Source organism: Nelumbo lutea, chromosome 5 (assembly GCF_056320005.1).
Source record: "Nelumbo lutea isolate HS-2025 chromosome 5, American lotus-T2T, whole genome shotgun sequence".
NCBI classification, from domain to species: domain Eukaryota; kingdom Viridiplantae; phylum Streptophyta; class Magnoliopsida; order Proteales; family Nelumbonaceae; genus Nelumbo; species Nelumbo lutea.
Window position 1 is genome coordinate 27855771 of NC_142688.1, and position 18526 is coordinate 27874296.

The 18526-nt window shown below is 37.5% G+C and overlaps 1 protein-coding gene across 1 annotated transcript; it reads left to right on the forward strand.

Moving 5' to 3' along the window:
• Positions 1 to 1982: 1982 nt before the first annotated feature.
• On the forward strand, positions 1983 to 18395 carry LOC148851258 (Transducin/WD40 repeat-like superfamily protein). Its single transcript, XM_088947743.1, has 12 exons — positions 1983 to 2491; positions 3036 to 3145; positions 4965 to 5034; positions 5643 to 5781; positions 5915 to 6052; positions 7014 to 7153; positions 15007 to 15054; positions 15750 to 15860; positions 15941 to 16122; positions 16225 to 16346; positions 17317 to 17393; positions 17480 to 18395. The coding sequence occupies exons 1-12, from the start codon at positions 2309 to 2311 to the stop codon at positions 17588 to 17590; spliced, it is 1431 nt and encodes a 476-aa protein (XP_088803869.1). The 5' UTR covers positions 1983 to 2308; the 3' UTR covers positions 17591 to 18395.
• Positions 18396 to 18526: the final 131 nt, after the last annotated feature.

Here is an 18526-nt window from a genome sequence, read left to right on the forward strand (position 1 = left end):
AGTGCAAAGTCCGACCCATGATCACCCCTAGCTACCCCCGTTATGTAGCCCCTTCGAGCAAAAAGTATTGGATCTCTTGTTTGAATTCTAAGTTTTAGCCATAAGAAATAAATAATAGCTTTAAGTCATGCCTAGGAGTGCTTAAGTTAAAAATAAATGCTTATTGAATAAGTGCTTATTCGAATAAGCACTTGTTTGTATTTGGCACCCAAAATTTTCAAGTGTTTATTTTAAAAAATAATCACTTATTTCATATTGGGCATTTGGTAGTCTTTTTTCTCTAATAAGCACTTAAATAAGCATTTGTGACTATTTCGTCCTTCATTTTCTTTCAAATTTTTAAAATATACTCCTATTGAAGTATTTTTATGAAAGCACTTTTATAAAAATACTCTTGTAAAAGTACTTTTACGATAACACTTTTATAAAATCACTTTTATGAAAGTACTTTTATAAAAACATTTTTACGAAAGTACTTTTATAAAATTCAACTAGGGATAGTTTTGGAAGAAACAATTTAGTAAATGCTTATTGTATAAATACTTAAAAAAGATGGAAATTTGAGCTTTAAAAAAAGCCCTTGCTTTTAAAATAAGCACTTATTTCAGGCTTATTTCCTAAATACCGATAAGTGCTTAATGGCCCATATAAGCACTTATTTTGAATAAACAATTGTTTTTAGGTACTCCCAAACATGACCTTAGTATGTAATCTACGCTATGCTTTAATGTTTACAATTTTTATTAATTAGAAAAGTCTACTATTTTTCTCACACATGGGTAGTTGTGTGTGAGATATCTCATTTTTTTTTTGTAATTTTTGTATTCTACTTCCTATTTTATTTCTTCCACACATCACTGAGTCAGGTCAACTTAAATGGGCTGCATCGGATTAGTAATGGATACCCATTGAGTTAATCGATCATACGGAAATGATAAACACTTGTAATCTTGTATAGCCATTTTCTCATCTGGTCAGTTTGTAACACAAGTAACAATTTCAATTATAAGTTGGAAATACATTTATAATGATCTGCTTGATTCAAATCCTTTAGAATCATAATTAGAATAATCTATTCCCATAATCTATTTGATTCAGACAGAAATGTAAATGAAAATTAGAATCAACAAGTTTTAGAATCTCAATACATAAAATTCATATGTTTTCTAACAATATGTTAGGGAGAATCAGGTTTAGTCTAATATCATACCTGACCTATACCCGCATAAATTGTAGAATCTCAAAACCTGTCTCCACCCCTAAGATTCATCCTTCAAGCGAATAAAAATGAAAAAAAAAAAATGCCCCATAGAGGTGAATACCTATCGGATAGAGTATTTGTCATCCCTATATGTAATATCAAGTGTTGATGAATAAATTTTTCTCTTGGGATATATAAAAAAATTATATTTTTTGCCCATGACTCAGTAGCTGAGTTGGTCACTGGCGTCACTCTGATTGGGAGACGTGGGATCAAACCCTTCTCCATGGCAAAGTTGACTACACACCTCATGTGCACCCAACTCAGTCTCCGCCCATTTATAGTGGATTTCCTGTAATGTATTTCGCAATACCATATATATATAACCATACTTCCATTATTATTATTTTTTTTCTTTTTGCTTTTAGAGCTCTCAAATTTAATGAAGAACCAAGGCATTAAAATTTATAAGTTTTTTTATTTAAAATACTATTAGCCTAGAAAATTAATTAAGTTATATTTATTTAAACCTAAAATTTTTATTGATGATGCTTTATATATATGGTTTTTTTACATCTTTATAATAATAATAATAATAATAATAATAATAATAATAAAAAATAATAAATATGTAAAAAAAAACATATATATTATTATTTGTGGTAGTGAAGGAAACCAATTGTTCGATTCGGTTTGGTCCGATTTTCATCCCAGGGTTCAGGGCTAACTTGGTCTGACCCGAATTTCCCACCAAAAAAACGTCGCACACCTCTCACACGCCATCGAGATCGAGTACGAAAACAGCCCTGTCGTGTGCACCTCAGTTCTCCAATTCCATTCGCAGAACGAAGCATTACAATCCCAATTTCACAGGTTTCGAGCTCCGATCTCAACAGAATTGTCGAAGAATAGAAGACCTAAACTTCGCTGAAACAGCTAGATCCAGACAGACCATAGGCGCACGGGAGATTTGCTGGAACTCATGGGAAAGGAACTGTTCATTAAAGAGTAGTCTTTGTAGTTCGATCCGGTGACATGGAGACGAGATTTGAAGGGATTTAACCAATTAAACCTATTATATGAAGGAAATTCTGAAAGTGTTGGATAATGGCGGAGGACACATTAGAGAAAGTTTCTTTGGAAGAGAAGGAGAAGGAGAAGAAAAATATAGATCCGGAGTTCTTCGCCTGGTTGCTTCAGCCTTCGAGTGCCGATGTCGATCCCGATTACGTTGGAATTCGACGTCTTCTTCTCTACAGGAAGGCTGAATCTGGTGTAGATCGGCGAATGGTATGCTTTATTTGCCCAATTTACCGTTTCTCGCAGAATTATTTTTACTGTCGTTGTTGTGCTTATTTGACGTGTTCGAATCCGAAGCTAAATACAATGTCTGGTTTATAATGTTGATCTGATTAAAGGATGAAACTTGGCATAATGCCATTAATTTGGATAATACATGCATTACGCCCGAGATATTTAGGAGGCATGCGAAAGCTAGATACACATGTCTGCAATAAGTTGGCAATTGCATTCGAGAATTTTGACAGTTCGGCTATAAGATCCACAGTTTGTTTCAGCTTCTTGTTGCTGTTAAGAAATTTCTGAGGTGTTATACCACCACATTTCTTAGTATGGTTGACGATCTTTCCTCTGCCATGCAAGTGATTTTCCTTTTGAACAGCTCTAAGCGATCAACCTTTTATTTATGTATTATCCTGCCAAATGTCCAATGCTTTGATAGTTCTGGACGTTTGTTCATATTTGGAGAATCTGGTTCATCTTCTGAAGATGATTTTGTTACTCTTTTAATTTGTACACTTATTTCCTTTTGAAGGACTGGAAATGCAATGGAAGAGGTTACGTAGCATACCGTAATTATATTCGCAGGCCAAGGAATTGGGATAGTTTTCGTTTATCAAGCCATACAAGCACACCCGGACACAGGTCAGTGAAGTTGTATTTGATGACCATGACTACGATGGCAAGATAATCATCACCATATTTATCTTCTTTTCCTGATTAATGAAAACCCAGTGAGAGAAGTAAAAGCTAATACATTCCTTAATGAATAAGATACACAATGGATGAGCAAGAGGATTGATCAAGGGCCTAAGTAAAAAAGAGACAAGGAAACAAACTGAAATATTGGTAATAAATCCTTCATTGCCATGCGTCTCAGCTCTTTCAATATCCTTAATAGTTCGCAAATGTAAGCAAGAGCTTTTTTCTTTAAACATCAATAAAAATGAAGTCCATTAATTCAATAGATAAGTGTAATAGAGAGACTGAATAACTGTTATGTTAGCATCCATCTCTTGAAGTTTGGAGAACCAAAAGTAGAGAAAATGGAAGGCACTGTAATGGAAGGATATTCTTTGTTCATTCACGTAAAATTAGAAAGCAGTGCACATGGTGCACAAGATGAGGCTACAAAATTACATCCGGGATTGGACTTCAAGCATAAGTTTCTTTTGTCGTAATCCATATCAAACTAAAACCACCTGGGCTTTTGCTTTTATGGAAAATGACTAGCAATTCATTGTCTTTAACTTGTTCATACAATCAAAACTTCAATGCTTCACTCGTGGAATGTTTTTGGAGGATAGAACCAGAAAGGAACACAATTTTGTCTTTGTCATTCAGTAACTTAAATGAGCATTTATCCTTGAACAAGATGCAGTAACAATATTGCTATTGAAAACCACTATAATTAGTAATATTTCCTTTCTTCTCATAAATAAAATCTTTGCTTTTGCTCATCAAAAGGAATTCTTTATACCGTTGCTTCTTAAGTTCTTATTCACTACATTGCTAAGCTTTGTGGAAATTCCACTTGGTCTAGAGCTCCAGTACATCCAAAAATGGAAATTCTATCCTCAAATGTCTCTGTTTATTTGGGATATGTGGGAAAAATACTTATCAGGAATATCAAGACTGTCCAGATTATTCCAAAGCTTCAAGATTGTCTCACCACACAACAATGATATTTGGCTTATTAATGTGGAAGACTCAGGTTCTCTGCTTATTAATTATTATGCATCACATGCTAGTCATCCAATGGTCCAAATGTCAGATTTGAATTTCAAAAACCTAAAATTTTGTGTTTCGCAGAATGGATTATAACTCTGTGAAGTCTGATTTTCATGGACTATATTGTGACAACAGATTAAGAGAATGCTTTCAACCTGGTCAGATCTCAATCTCAAATGGTACTATTTCTGAAAACGGGGCCTATGAATCAGAATCAATTGAAAATCTTTGATCAAGTCACTCAGAGACTCAGATTTTTGTTTTTTTTTTTATGAACATAAGAAAGCTCAAGCTTTTTTTGGTACCGTCTGAAAATGGTTTCTGCAATCAATCAAATTGTGTCATCATTTGGATGAGTGATAGAGAACAGAGAACCCATTATACTGTTGTTGAATCTTAAAACTATTTTAAACACTGTTTACCATTTTATCTGCCATTTTTTGAACATTGTTCAATCATCACTGTTTAGGGGTGCCAACTCGGGTTGGCCCAAGTTGGCATTTTACACTGCTGTGGGCCTGGCTCATTCAAATTTTGACAAAAGCCCAACCTGAGCCCACCCAAATTGCACCCCTGTCACTCTTATCTCTTATCTAATATATTTTGTTGGTTTTGTGCTTCATATCCTATGCTGGAAAAGAATTAATGATGCATTTAACTTTTCTCATTCATCTGTAAATTTATGTTTGCATACGATTCTGACATCAGGGTAATTTACTGGTTGATGCATCAGTGGGCGATGGGTTCCATCTCCAGGTCCACCCTCTGTTACGTTTGAGGTGGACAGCTGGAGCTCGAGCAGGGTATGTTCGACTAATTTACAAAATTCTTTTCATTATTCTTCAAAGATTCTTGCATCTACTTCAGAACTAATTCACCTAATATGGTTAGGAATTAGCAGTTATATTTGGGGTGGGGATTCTGGTTAATAAAAAGTGGAATCTGCAGGAATCATTTGTTGTAATATGATCCATAGTTCCTTGATCTAAATGATTTCATGTTTTTTGAAGACTGAATGCCATGCTTCATAAATCCCATAACCACCTGTCATGTCATACAACTACTTGAGGACACTAGGAAGCATGGTGTAACTCTCGTAGGCATGTATTGATAATGTATTTTGCCCGATTACCTAATGGTAAAGTCTGTGCAAATTCATGAAATGAACCATTACTCCTCTGGGTTCTCAATGCTATGCATTGGCACTTCCAAATTAGGAAGACTTGCATATCCATTTTAATGAATCATATTAATTTAAACTCTACACAGATCATTTTTTATTTTTCATTCTTTTTTGGGGGTAGAGATATCCAGTTGAATTCTCCTCTGAACAGAACTGGTTTTGAATTCCCTCTTTCTTGGAACCTGCAATGGATTACAGAGTTCACGGGGTATCTTTTTTTCTTTACAGGACCTACGAAATCATGCTCCAAGCCATCGTGTGAGTTTCAGCTCTAATGCAAGTGATTCTGATCATCCGAGTAACAGGGTGGAACCTGCATATTCTTTTGTAGGAATGCATTGCATCTTTGACAACTGCAAATTCTCAGGTATTCTCTCCCTCATTGTTTATGTGTGTCCATGTTAGAAAGGTTTTAGTTTTCTCTGCCTTTTTCCTGGATACTCTACACTGGGATTTCTCATTTATGGGAAGCAGATTAATTTTTTTTTTCTAATCTCCAGTTACAGTCTTGAAGTTTGGACACATGAGTTCAGATCTACTCGCTTATGGAGCCTCTGATGGAACCTTGACAGTTTGTACTGTCTCCGAGCCACCTTCAGTTATCAAACAGTTGAAAGGGCATTCAAAGGATGTCACAGGTTGGATTAAGTGGTACTAGTTCCATGGTCTTTATTTGTATCCTGTCCTCCATGATTTATTTCATATTGACTGGGAATTCTGCATTATATTTTTTGTAGCATTTGGAAGTCTAAAATCTGATACCTTTGAAATTTAATTAGATCTTAGTGGTATAAGTGCTTATTTTTATGTCTGAACAGTATATGCCAGAAGTCTTATCAAATTATCATGTTGGAGTTGTTGATCAGATGGCTATTACATTTTTGTGTATTTGGTAAATGTAATACTGTTCTAAGAGGTATACTACTACACTATAAATCACATAACATAAAATAAATTCTAGAAGATAAGTAGAAGAAATGTGCTGCCATTTTGATTTAGTCGTGGACTAGGATTTGTAAGCAGTATTATGATTTTGTTGATCATTTGTGGAAGAGGGACAATATCACAGTATTATTTGGTTTATCATGTCTAGATGAATTCAGCAAGCTTGAAACAGGACCTTCCTGGCCATTATTGTTTTGCCACCAGACCGATCTAAGCATGTTCACCATGATTCAAAATGCTCGCATGCTTGCATGCCAACCAAGCAAAACTGTTGCAAGAAGATCCTTGAAATCCTAAAGTGCACTAACAACCATACATGATGAAAAATTTATGCCTGCACTAACACCCAAACAAGCAGGACTGGCTATGAGTTATAACCTGCTCGTTTTCTTATCTTGTTTTTTGGATATGTTATATAGTTATACTGAACAGAACAGAATGGTGAATGTGAAACAGGATTCATATAGCCAAACCCATAATGGTTGGGTCAAGACTTAGATGATGACGGTGTTATATGGTTGTATGTGAAATTGTGAATTACTCGTTTTCAAGTAGTTAATGGGATCTTCACCATAGGAAAATACTGCAGTCTTACGCTTTTGTTATCTGTGTCAGACTTGAAGGCCTTGTTTCTAAAATGGTTGTTTGTTACAGATTTTGACTTCTCATCCAACAATCAATATATTGCTTCATCATCAATGGATAAAACTGTGAGAGTCTGGGCAATATCAGAAGGCCATTGCATTCGAGTTATATATGGAGTCTCTTCACAATTGTGCATTCGTTTTCACCCAGTGAGACACCAGCATCAATACTCTTTAATTGAATGCTCAAAAAACAAAATGTTCATGTCTGTTTATATCTATATATAAATAAACCCGGACAAAATTTTACCACAATTAAAATGTGGCCCTTGTTTCAACTTCACATGATGACAGAACCATACGTAAGTGTTTTGGACAGGATTTTTGGATATCATATGAAAACACCAAATAATTCTTATAAAGGGAATTATTCTAAAGATGATTTATTATTTCCTGTTTGAAAATTTTTTGATAAATTATTTCCTGTTTTCTGTTTGAAATGCTAGTCATAGTATTCATGCTTATGGGAATGGTTAGTATTAGCCAATCAATTATAAGAACTATGGAAAAGGAAGTCTTTAATCGAAGATACCAATCAAAAAGTTCTTTAGTCAAAGATCTCCTATGAGGGTGGAGCAATTAAAAGACATTTTTCTTGTAAAAATCATTCAGACAAAAGATATGCCAGTTTATTTATACTGGTTCAAAAAAAAAATGTTTGTTCAAGATGATGACCCCCAGTTTATTGACAAACTATGTTGAACTTGGAATGGGCATTTAACCTTGTGTTCTTTGGATGTTTAGGTGAAGCTTTTTTTTTTTTTTTTGGAAAAGGTAAGGTAAATTTATTAGAAAAACTTAGAGATACAAACAGTAACCTGCCAAAGACAAGCCAGGAATGGGGACACCCCCCATTACAAATACCAAATCGACTGAGATCTCAACAACTGGAGTACGTTTAAATGTTTGAATTCTGGAGTGACAGATATCCAGGACATCAATTTTCTGACTGCCGCCTGCCCTACCTCCTCTGGACTTTTCACTTTTTGGTTAAATATTCTGTTGTTTCTCTCAAATCAAATGGCCCAAAGCACTGCTGTCGGGATAGTATGCCAGATTAGCTTCCCTTTTTTCTTCAAATTGCTGATCTTCCAACTGCAGAGCACATCCTTTACAGATTTTGGCATGACCCAACAAATCCCCACAGCCTGTAAGAAATGGTCCCACACCTGGGCGGCAATCGGGCAGTGAATACCAAGATGATCAGTAGTCTCTGGGTATGATTCACAAAGAGTACAAGAGTCATCAGGGATCTACAAGCCTCTTCTTTCTAGGCTGGTTTTAGACAGGCATTTATTTAAATCCATAGTCCAGAGAAGTAAGTTCACTTTTGAGGGACTAATTGAATTCCAAATCTTCTTTGATGGAAAATCCACCACTGCAGCTCTACTACTTAATCTACTGGCCATTGATTTAACTGAGAAGCTACCCTCTTTAGACCAATTCCAAGTCCCCTGGTCATCCTGATTACTGTCAATTCTCTGAGCTTGTAAAATTTCCAACAATCTCATAACTTCTTCCACTTCCCAATCAAAAAGGCTTCTTCTGAATTGTGGTACCTAGGTCACCTCATTACCTGAGAATGTGTAAGAGTCGGCAATCGAAGCATTCTGATTGGTGGCACACTGATAAAGAAGAGGGAAATCTTCAGCCAAAGGATGGTCCAAGCACCAAGGATCCTTCCAGAATCTGATTTTGTCTCCTCTGCCTACTTTGAAGCTTAAACCCTCTCTAAACAAGGGAAAATATCTCATCGTTCCTTTCCATGAAGAGCAGCCCCAATTAGGAAGTGGGTCTCTCGATCTCCAATTTCCCCACTCTACCCCAAACTTGGCGGCTATCAGGCTTCTCCACCAAGCTCCCCTTTCTGTTGCAAATCCAGAGCCATTTACTAAGAAGAGCCGAATTAGTTACCTTGATTTTCCTTAAACCCAATTTCCCTTCTTCCATAGGAAGACATATTTGATCCCAGTTGACAAGTTGAATCTTCTTTTCCTCCTCCCAACCCCTCCACAAGAATTTCCTTTGGAGAGTCTCCGGTCTCTTTGCCACTTTTGCTGGGACAGGGAAAAGGGAAAGAAAATAAGTAGGAAATTTTGAAAAGGTACTTTTTAAAAGGGTTACTCTTCCTCCAAAAGACAGATATTTTGCCTTCCAAGAGGAGAGATTTTTTTTCCAATCTTTCAATCACCGGGTTCCAAATGGCTGAACAAGAACATTTAGCTCCCAAGGGCAGTCCCAAATATTTTACAGGAAGCTGTTTCACTCGACAAGCCATTACTTTGGTGCATTCCTCCAAATTAGGAACCTGACCCACTGGGATAATTTGGATTCTATTAAGGTTGACTTCCAGACCTATTACTACTTCAAACCAGCTGAGAATCCCTAATAAGTTTTCCAAATGCTCCTGAGGTGCATCTATGAAACATAAGGTGTCATCAGCAAATTGGAGGATGTTGACTTTTTCCTCCCTTGGGGCAATTGCAAACCCTTCCCACAAACCAAATTCAGTTGCATTCCGACTAGAGAGATTTTTTTTTTGTCAATAGTCAAAGTAGATTTCATTACTTAGAGAAAAAAGATAATACAGAAACATGGGCAGCCTCGGCTACCAACAATAGAATTCATAGACAAATTGATGATCAGTCTCACAATTGAGCCCAGAAGCACTCTGCTCTATTTACCCCTTGCTTTGCTAGATGGTCAGCTAAGCCATTTGCCAACCTAGGAGCCCATTGAAATATCAGCTGCATATCGCTTGAGAACCTCTTGAAATGTTTGAATTTGTTTCTGAAAAACCAAGGAATCTTCTCGTTCTGCTTTAACCAACTTATTACTATTTTGGAGTTGCCTTCAACTATTAGCTTCTGAAACCCCATTTCCAAAGATTTCTGCATCCCATAAAGTACTGCCTTCAATTCTGCTGTTACGGAGTCACACACTCCAATGGGACCTAAGTACATTCCCAAAATCACTCCGCTTTCATTCCTTAGAACCCTCCAATTCCAGAGGGCCCTGGGTGCCCAAAACTACTTCCATCGAAATTTAATTTCAGGAAACCTACCTCTGGGGGTTCCCAGTCCTTTAGTGTCTTCCACTTAGCTGAAGTTGAGGTTGCAATTGTTCTCCAGTTCCTTAATATATCATACATAGAGAAATCTGAGAACAACTCCAAAGTCTTTATCCATAAGACCACTTTTTGCCATGATCCCTTCAATTAAAGCTTCCTTGCTTCTTTTCTTTTCCTCAAATATACATTTATCTCTTTCCTCCCATAGGATCCATATTATTGCTGCTCTTGTGCACCTCCACATCAGTCTTCCCCTCCTTTTTGGCCAGTTGAAAGTGGATCTATCAAACAACCTGTCCAATCTGTCCAGAGTATTCCACCTGCACCCAAAAAGAGAAAAGAACCGATCCCAAATACCACAAGCAAATGGACAGGAAATGAACAAGTGAAGAACAGATTCACCATTGGATTCACACAAGCAGCACCAATTTAGGGAGAGGCACCATCTAGGTCTCCTCTTCTGTAAAATATCAGGAGTGTTGATTGCACCATGGAAGATCTCCCAACAAAAAGCACTCACTTTGGGGGGAATCGGATCTCTTTGACCAGAAAGGGAGTAATTGGTTGAGAAGGCACAGACAACGACTTGAAAAAAGAAGCACAACTGAAAACCCAAAAGGATGTAGAGTCCAAATTCTATCATCTTGTTTACTTAGGTCTGGGAAAACCCCTTCAAGAATGTGTAGAAGGTTTGAAACAAGGCCTAACTCAGTGTCCCTCACATTTCTACGAAAACCTAGATTCCACCCAAGCCCATTAGCCGAGGAAGAGGAGAATAGAAACTCAGAAATTGGCTTACCCTTGAGAGCAGAAAGGGTGAACAAAGAAGGGAAAGAAACCTTTAAAGGGGCTTCACCCACCCAAAGATCCTCCCAGAACTTGATCTTGTTACCTGAATTAAAATCGAATCTGATGTGATTGAGAATGGAAGGCATTTTTGAATTGCTCTGCAGGGTGAAAAGCAAGAGGCGCTGCTAGAAGTTTCAGCATCCCACCCGTTCACAGAGAGCCCATGAATACTAGCGATCACTTTATGTCATAACCTGTCTGATTCTCTCGGAAATCTCCACAACCACTTCCCCCGAAGAGCCTGGTTCTTTTCTTTCACCGTTCCTAACCCCAGCCCTCCATCCTCCTTCCATCTACAAACCATTTCCCATCTGATTAGGTGATCCTTCTTTGTTTCTCACGGTTCCCACAAGAAAACCCGCATAATTTTCTCCAAAGAAATATAATTCCTCTTCCAAGCCGCTAACTTCTCAAATCTCTCCACTACCGGGCTCCAGAAGGTCAAAGACCTAGGGTTTGCACCTAAAGGGAGTCCTAAGTACTTCATAGGCCAATCACTAGACACACATCTGAGTTCCCTTGCCCACAGCTCCAACTCCTCCCGCCCCATATTTACCCCAACTACTACACTTTTATTGAGATTAACCTTCAGATTTGTCAACATATCAAACAAGCTCAATAACCTCCTCAGATTCCTAGCCTTCTGCTCACCTTGCCCCTCACAAAAAATAATGATGTCGTCTGCAAATTGAAGATGGGTTACCATCACCCGGTCTCTCCCCATTCTCCACCCTCTTAAAACACCCATTTCATCTGCTTTTATGATCAATCTATTGAATACCTCTGCAACAATAGTAAATAGAAACGGTGAAAGAGGATCCCCCTGTCTCAGACCTCTCATAGCACCAAAGAAATCTATAACCAACCCATTCACCAAGACTGAAAAATGCAAGATTTTAGGCAACCTCTAATCCACTTGCACCATCTTGCACCAAAACCACAATTGCTCAAAGCTTCAATTAAGAGACCCAATCCACAAAATCGTAGGCTTTCTCCAGATCCAACTTGCACACAATACCTTTCCTCCCATTCTTTCTAAAATCCTCTACACACTCATTTGCAATGAGCAGCTGATCTGAAATCTTTCTTTCTTTAATAAAAGCTCCTTGATACTGTGATATGATTGATGGAAGTACCTTCTTTAGGCGGTTGGAGAGAACCTTGGCTATGATTTTGTATTGACGTGTCACTAAGCTAATTGGTCTAAAGTCCTTGGGGTGACATGCTCCTGATTTCTTAGGAATCAACGCAATAAAAGTAGCATTAACCCCTCTACTTATCATCCCTCTGTGATAGAATTCCTCAAAAACCTTCATTAAATCTTCCTTAAGCCACTCCCAACAATCTTGGTAAAAAGCCATGGTAAATCTATCTGGACCCAGAGCCTTGGACCTATCCATAGATAGCTGCCTTCACTTCTTCCAACTTAAAACCACTTTCTACTTCTCTACTAAAGGTGCTATCTAAAGCAAGCCATGTCAAACCCTTTAAGATCCATCTATTCTCTACTGACCTTCCATAAATTTGTTTGAAGTGATCCACAAAAACCTTTGCAATGTCATTTTGTTGGGTGATGATAATTCCAGCATGGAGATACAATTTTTCCTTCTCCTACCATTTGCGATTGCATGAAAGTATCTAGTGTTCCCATCACCTTCCTTTATCAACCTTTCTCTTGACTTTTGTTTCCACGATATCTCCTCTCTCAACAGTGTAACTTCCAACTCTTTTTTCAAATTTGTCCTCTCCTCCTTCTCTACCAAGCCCATTTGTCCTTCTTCCTCTTTTCTATCAATCTCTTCAATCCGACTAATCAAGGTAGGCTTTCTTTCTTCGATCCTTCCAAACTGATTGGAATTCCACTCCTTTAGCTTTCCTTTCAAATTCTTAAGCTTTCTATGGAATCTAATCCCTTCCCATCTAGCCACTAAGGTGTCCTCCTCCCACCAGCTTCTCACATTTTGCACAAAGCCCGGGACTGTGAGCCACATATGTTCAAAACGAAAAGGCTTTGGTCCGTCCCCATTCCCTTCTTGAGTAAGACAAATTAGCCAATGATCCGACGTAAGCCTAGGTAATATTCTACCTGTCAAATTCCCCCAATGATCCTCCCACTCTTGTGTCACTAGAAATCTAACTTATACAAGTAAAGAGCTGAGAAGAGAGGGGATCTCTTTGTCTAAGCCCTCTGGAGCTCTCAAAGAAACCTACCAATTGTCCATTTACCAGGATGGAACCTTTTGGGGAAGGCACAGACTTTCATCCAATTCCTCCATTTTTGCCCAAAATTCTTTTTTTCCAAGAGACAATTTAAGCATCTCCAATTTACATGGTCGTAAACTTTTTCTTTGTCCAGTTTGCACACCAAACCAGGAATCCCCTCCCTCTTCCTAGAGTCAATCAATCCATTTGCAATTAGAACCAAATCAATGAGTTGTCTACCCAGCACAAAAGCACTTTGAGTGCTTGAGATCACACTATTTAACACCTCCTTCATCCTTTCAGCTAAAACTTTAGCCAAAATCTTGTAGAAACTGTTCAGAAGACTTATTGGCCTAAAGTCTTTTAAGTGCACAACCCCTACAACTTTGGAATAAGAGTGACAAAAGTGTTGTTCAAGCTTCTTTGCAGTGAAGCACTTGAGTCGAAGGCGTGAACAGCTTTTAGAATGTCTTTCTTCACAAAATCCCAACTCTTTACATAAAATATTAAATATGTTGGACAAACCATCCGGCCCAGGAGATTTCTTATCCAAATTGCTAACTGCTGACTTAATCTCCTCCTCAGTAAAAGGTCTTTCAAGGGAGCTTCTTTGATCTTCACTCAGCCTCTTAAAGGGGAGATTTAAAGGGAGAGGTCTGCACTTCCGACTTTCCTTATAGAGGTCTTTATAAAAGGAAGTTGCAATTACTTTGATTTCTGCAGCAGATTCTCCCACCTTATCATCCCAAATAAGTTTGCTAATTGAAGAAGTTCTGATTCTAGCATTTGCCATCTTATGGAAATAATGAGTGTTCCTGTCCCCTGCTTTAAGTCAGACTGTCTTATCTCTCTGTCTCCACGTTAATTCCTCCTTGACTGCCAATTTATCAAAAACAGACTTTGCCTGAAGTCTCTTCAATCTTAATTCCTCTGAAACTGGGCCCAATTCCTCTGCTCTGTCAATTTCTTCAATTAGGCTAAGGCAAGCTCTTTTTTCTGTTTCTGAGTTCAGATTGTTTTCCAGTTTCCAGATTTAAATAAAGGGAGAGAATCAGCATCTTCAAACCAAGCATTCTCGAATTTAAAAGGTGCTTTAATTCTGTCCCTATTACCACAAATTAATTGGATTAGTGCATGGGTTTTGTAGAATAGTTTACAGAATAGGAAATTGGCCCTGGAGCATAAATTTCAAAACCTTGACTGATTAGATACTTCTATATTGAGAGTAAGATGGTTGTTGTGTATCTTTAATGGAACTAATAGATTAACAAAAATTCCAAAAAATCCCTATGAAATGCCCTTCCCATTTCGGAGTCCTAACAAGAAGAAAAATACAAGATGTCAGTCAAAGGTCTTTTTATGTCAAATTGAATATATTTTGGTGGGGGAGGGGCAGGAAGTGTAGGATTTTTTTTGGATTCTTTGATGGTCGACTCAAATTATGTTGTCAATGTGTTTGGTTTTCCCTTGGTGATTGGTGTTACATTTCTCAACTCTATCTTCCATTGTTGTTTGGTCCTATTGGTTGCCTCTCAGCTGCAGGTTTTTTGTGGTATTTGCTGTAACAAAAAAGTCAAAAGTTAGGTCTGTATCCATCCCATCCCTCCCAAGGCTCCAGAGAGCTGGGACCAACATTGAGTAATGGTTTTCTAATCTGTTTTTCTTTTCTATTTGGTAATGGGTATTTATGTGTCTTATATTCATTCACTTTTCCATTTTCCCCCAAAACCTTTGATCCTCTCACTATATTCTTGTTGTATACATTTTTTTTCCTTTTATTTGGCATACAGAAACATTATCGGTTTTAGATATGCCTTCTTCCAATATAACTACTACTAGTGAGACTCAAGTGATGTTTATTCTTTCTTTTCCTTGCATGCAGGTAAATAATAACTTCCTTTCAGTTGGCAATGCAAACAGAGAAATCACTGTATGTATATCTTACCTTTTGTTTTCCGCCATCTTATAGTAAATCCAATTTCCCAAAGTTGAATAATAGTTACTGGCTTGCTCTTTCTCCTTTTGTAAGAACGTTCTGGGGTATCATCAAATACTTGTAGGAATTAGTTCTCTTACAGACAATTTGTGTGAAGCAATTTATCTTTCCTCTATTTAAAAGCTTAAAGTATCCATTCTATTTAGTCCTTTCTGGCAATCTTTGCTGGAAGTGGTATTGTACTGCATGTCCATCCTTTTGTGGTTTGTCTCATTTTCTTATTCGCCCTTTTTCTTTACTTTTGTCCTGGCTACTCAGAAACTAAAGGGTTTGCGTTTCTGATCAAGTACCATCAAAATATCTCTTTCTCATCTTTTTTATGAACTCTAAATCTGCCATTAATGGAGAAAGAAACAAAAAAAGAAATGACAGTTTTGTAGTACAATTCACCACAGCAAACTAGACCCAATACAAGTTGGCTACAGGTAATAGAGGATTTTTTGGACGCTTACTGAATACATTTATAACCCATCCTGTTGCTTTGAAAATGCAACATTTTTTCTTGGCACCAACTTAACAGAACATATCTGATTCAGTCCTTTCAACTTCACTATCTCTATGGTGTTTCACAGTTATCAATTTCTGTTTATCTCATCTTATCCATGATAGCTTAATCTACTTGATTCCAGGTAATTAATTTCAGCACTGGGAGGATCATAAATAAAGCAGGATTTGAGAGCGAGGTTACAGCTATGGATCACGATCATACTGGTCAACTAATATTTTGTGGGGATGCTCAGGTGTGTTTAATTCATTACGGCATTAATTTTTTGGTGAAGATGTGCTGTCTAAATATGGTTCCAATCTGGTTGATGTGCAGGGATGCATATACACTGTAAGTATGACTTCCCACACAGGAGCATTATCCCGAACTCATCGCAATCGAGGCAGCAATAACAGTAAATCACCAATCACAACTATCCAGTATCGAACATTTTCTCTGTTGGCAAGGGGGCCTGTGTTGCTAGCATGTGCACAAGATGGAAGCTTGTCTTTTTTCAGGTCTGATTGCTATGTTATCCTTTACAAATCTAATATTCCTGTATAATTCTTGCTTTTCAATTGATATTATTCATCTGGAAACTGAAAGATTCTTTCCTACAGTGTTGCTTTGGAAATACAGGGTTATTTGACTCTCCGATGCTCTCTCAAATTGGCTCCTCGAGTCCACCGTATACGCGCTTCCTTCTGCCCTTTGCTCTCTCTTGAAAAAGGAGAATTCATAGGTCTGTTTGCCATGATTTAAATGTTAATATGGATTTTCATGTGTCAGTGAATCCCTTAATAGTGAATCAAAGTTCATTTTGATTTCAAATCCTATTCCAAGTTAAACTAATTTCATTCTACACTCAAAATCATGCCAAATCAACAAAAGAAAAGAATCTTCTCAACTCTCATTCTTGAACAGTTTCATTTGATTTCTAGGACAAGCTTAACCATTTATAGTGGACATGCTTGAAAAGTTTGTGTCATCTGATGCCCAACATGTTGCTTGCAATTGTTATCAAGTCAAAATCTGAATTTTGTTCTCTGTATTCAGAAGGATGTGTCAATAGACAAATTTCTAAAATTGACTTTATGCCAGCTTTTTGTAGGTATTAATGCTGGCTATTTGGGGTTGGCTACAAAATGACAACCCACCATTCTACTGCCCACATCCATATCCTCTTATATGCATAAACTTGCAGAAATATAATTAATAAGATTGTCATTTGCTTGCAATTTGCCCCTTGAACGTGGATGCCATCTAGCAGCCCCATTTGTCAGACCTACATGGTAAAAATGGTGGGATGATTAGATCATCCTAACCATTCAAACCATCATTTTCTGTTTAAGAAAAGCCCAACAATCTGGATAAAATTGGACAGGGTAAATAGATTCATTAATTGGTTGATTTGTAACCCTTCTACCTGTGCCACATCAGTGATACAGTTAATATTTTCCTTTTTAATTGATAATGAACTTATTAACAAAAGAACAGAAATACACCAAAGATGACCTAAAACAAGGAGCAACCCACTGCCATATTAGGGAATATACCAGAGAAAGGGAGTGCAAAGACAGCAAACTACAAGGGACCAACTATTTATCTTGACTGTGCAAAGTATTTGTTTTAGTTTTCATTGCTAAATCTTAGGGATTTGTTTGATGATATGCTCTGGCCTACTGACATTTCAATTTGTTATTTTATACAAGTTGCTGGAAGCGAGGACTCAAATGTCTATTTCTATGACTTGACTCGGCCAAGGCACACTTGTGTAAACAAGCTACAGGTCCGCCTTACACTTGTGTCCTCGGTTTTATCATTCGTCAATGTCTATAAATGTCTCTCAACATAACTAAACCCGTGTAATTGCAGGGTCATGGTTCTCCAGTTATAGGGATCGCTTGGAACCATGGTGAGAACTTATTGGCTTCATCAGATTCTGATGGAACTGTTATTGTATGGAAGAGAGCGAAGTCAAGTTGAAACAACCGTATACAGTAATGCAGGTGTCCGATACACGTATACCGAGTAGAGAAAAATGTCAGTACTTTTTGCCCCATTACATACTTTTGTCAGTAGCCCAGATCACATGCAACAGTTTCAAATTGGTCGTTTCAAACATTGTTGAGACTTGAGATATACGAGGCCTATGTCCAAGGAATTAAAAACAGAAAAGAAGGATGCGAGATGAGGATAGAAATCCATGCTGGAAATTAGTTCTGTGTAATCTTTATCTTTCATTGGCTCTTCCTGACTTGCATTGATGGATTTCATATCCTTGAGTTTCTGAGCAAAGACGCAGGCATGTCCGTAATTTCATTGGAATTTGTGTTGCTTCTCCGCTTGTAGGTTATTGGTTATAGCAAGGTGTTTTGCGGCACAGGAGGTTTTAATAGTTTGACTTTACTCAAAGTACACGACGATCAAATGTTTACAGGCATTACTTTTGTAGTTCATGTCAAGTGGTTTAGTACTACTGATGTGGTTTATGTTAGAGTGGTTTAGTGATTTAGTCTAGTTCCCAGCAATGGAGAGACATACGTATGTGGGTAGTCATTGATGCACCGTGCAAATTGGAGAAACCACTGTTGAACAAACTAGGCTTATTCCATTGGTATCGCTTAGCTGAAGGAGATAGCGACATGGTGGCAACGAACTGTAAAAGAACAGGCCATTGAATTGAAATTCCTTGTACGCTGTATCTAAATGGTCCACAGTTTTTCTAATCCTCATTTAAATGGTTGTGCTCATTGCAGAACGTATAGTAAAATGATAATATTATCAGAAATCAGAACGGTCTTTATTAGTATGTTACAGTAAATCTCCTTCATGTTGTGCTCTTGCTCATGCATGTAAATAACACTATGTTACAGGCTACGAATGCTATACTTGCAAGGAACCAACTGGGGGAAGCCGTAA

What these genes read in the sequence shown, in the direction of transcription:
- LOC148851258 (XM_088947743.1), top strand. Translation starts at nt 2,309, where the DNA reads ATGGCGGAGGACACATTAGAGAAAGTTTCTTTGGAAGAGAAGGAGAAG. An exon ending in CTGGTGTAGATCGGCGAATG is followed by an intron (nt 2,492 to 3,035) that starts GTATGCTTTATT and finishes TTCCTTTTGAAG; the next exon opens with GACTGGAAATGCAATGGAAG. An exon ending in TGACAACTGCAAATTCTCAG is followed by an intron (nt 5,782 to 5,914) that starts GTATTCTCTCCC and finishes TCTAATCTCCAG; the next exon opens with TTACAGTCTTGAAGTTTGGA.